The sequence below is a fragment of the Penaeus monodon genome, chromosome 27 (genome assembly GCF_015228065.2).
Source record: "Penaeus monodon isolate SGIC_2016 chromosome 27, NSTDA_Pmon_1, whole genome shotgun sequence".
Lineage (NCBI taxonomy): Eukaryota > Metazoa > Arthropoda > Malacostraca > Decapoda > Penaeidae > Penaeus > Penaeus monodon.
The window spans coordinates 35,695,241-35,695,788 of NC_051412.1; the positions used below are offsets into that span (position 1 = coordinate 35,695,241).

The 548-nt window shown below is 48.9% G+C and overlaps 1 protein-coding gene across 1 annotated transcript in view; it reads left to right on the top strand.

Moving 5' to 3' along the window:
• LOC119590813 (PAX-interacting protein 1-like) overlaps positions 1-548 on the top strand; it is a gene marked incomplete at its 3' end in the record, with an annotated part of 13,844 nt that overhangs the window by 8,133 nt on the left and 5,163 nt on the right. The window contains 1 exon segment of the mRNA XM_037939550.1: positions 1-520. Within this exon segment, the coding sequence (XP_037795478.1) occupies positions 1-520 (520 nt within the window).

A 548-nucleotide genomic window follows, 5' to 3' on the forward strand; every position in this document is an offset into this window, starting at 1 on the left:
AAAGTTGGCACTCCTCAGCAGTCTCCTCATAACTGGCAACAACAACCACAGCAGCCAGGGCAGCAGCCTGCCCCACAAGCAGCTGTTCAGGGTGGTCAGTATCCACCCATGTCACCCCATGGAAGGCCAATACCAGGACGTCCAATGCCTCAAGGTTATCCAGGATGTCAGCCAGGTGGTGTAGTATCACCAGGTCAAGGGTCTCCTCATATGGTAGCTGGAGGCCAGCTGACTCCACAACAACAACTTACACCACATGTTTCACCACTAGCATCTCCTCATGGACATTCACCTATTCATAGGGGAGATGGAACTCTTATGGGTCATCCAGGAGCTATACAGGGATCCCCAGTGCCACAGAACCTTGTGAATCAACAGAACTTGGTTAATCCAAAGACAAAGACTGCTTTAGCTATTCATCTAACAAACAGAGGAGTGATCTCACAAGGCCCACAGGGGCCCATTGAGGTTCCACCACATGTAGTACAGAAGCCTGGCATACCACAAGAAGCTGTTCAAGGTAATAATCTTCATTTTATATGAATTGT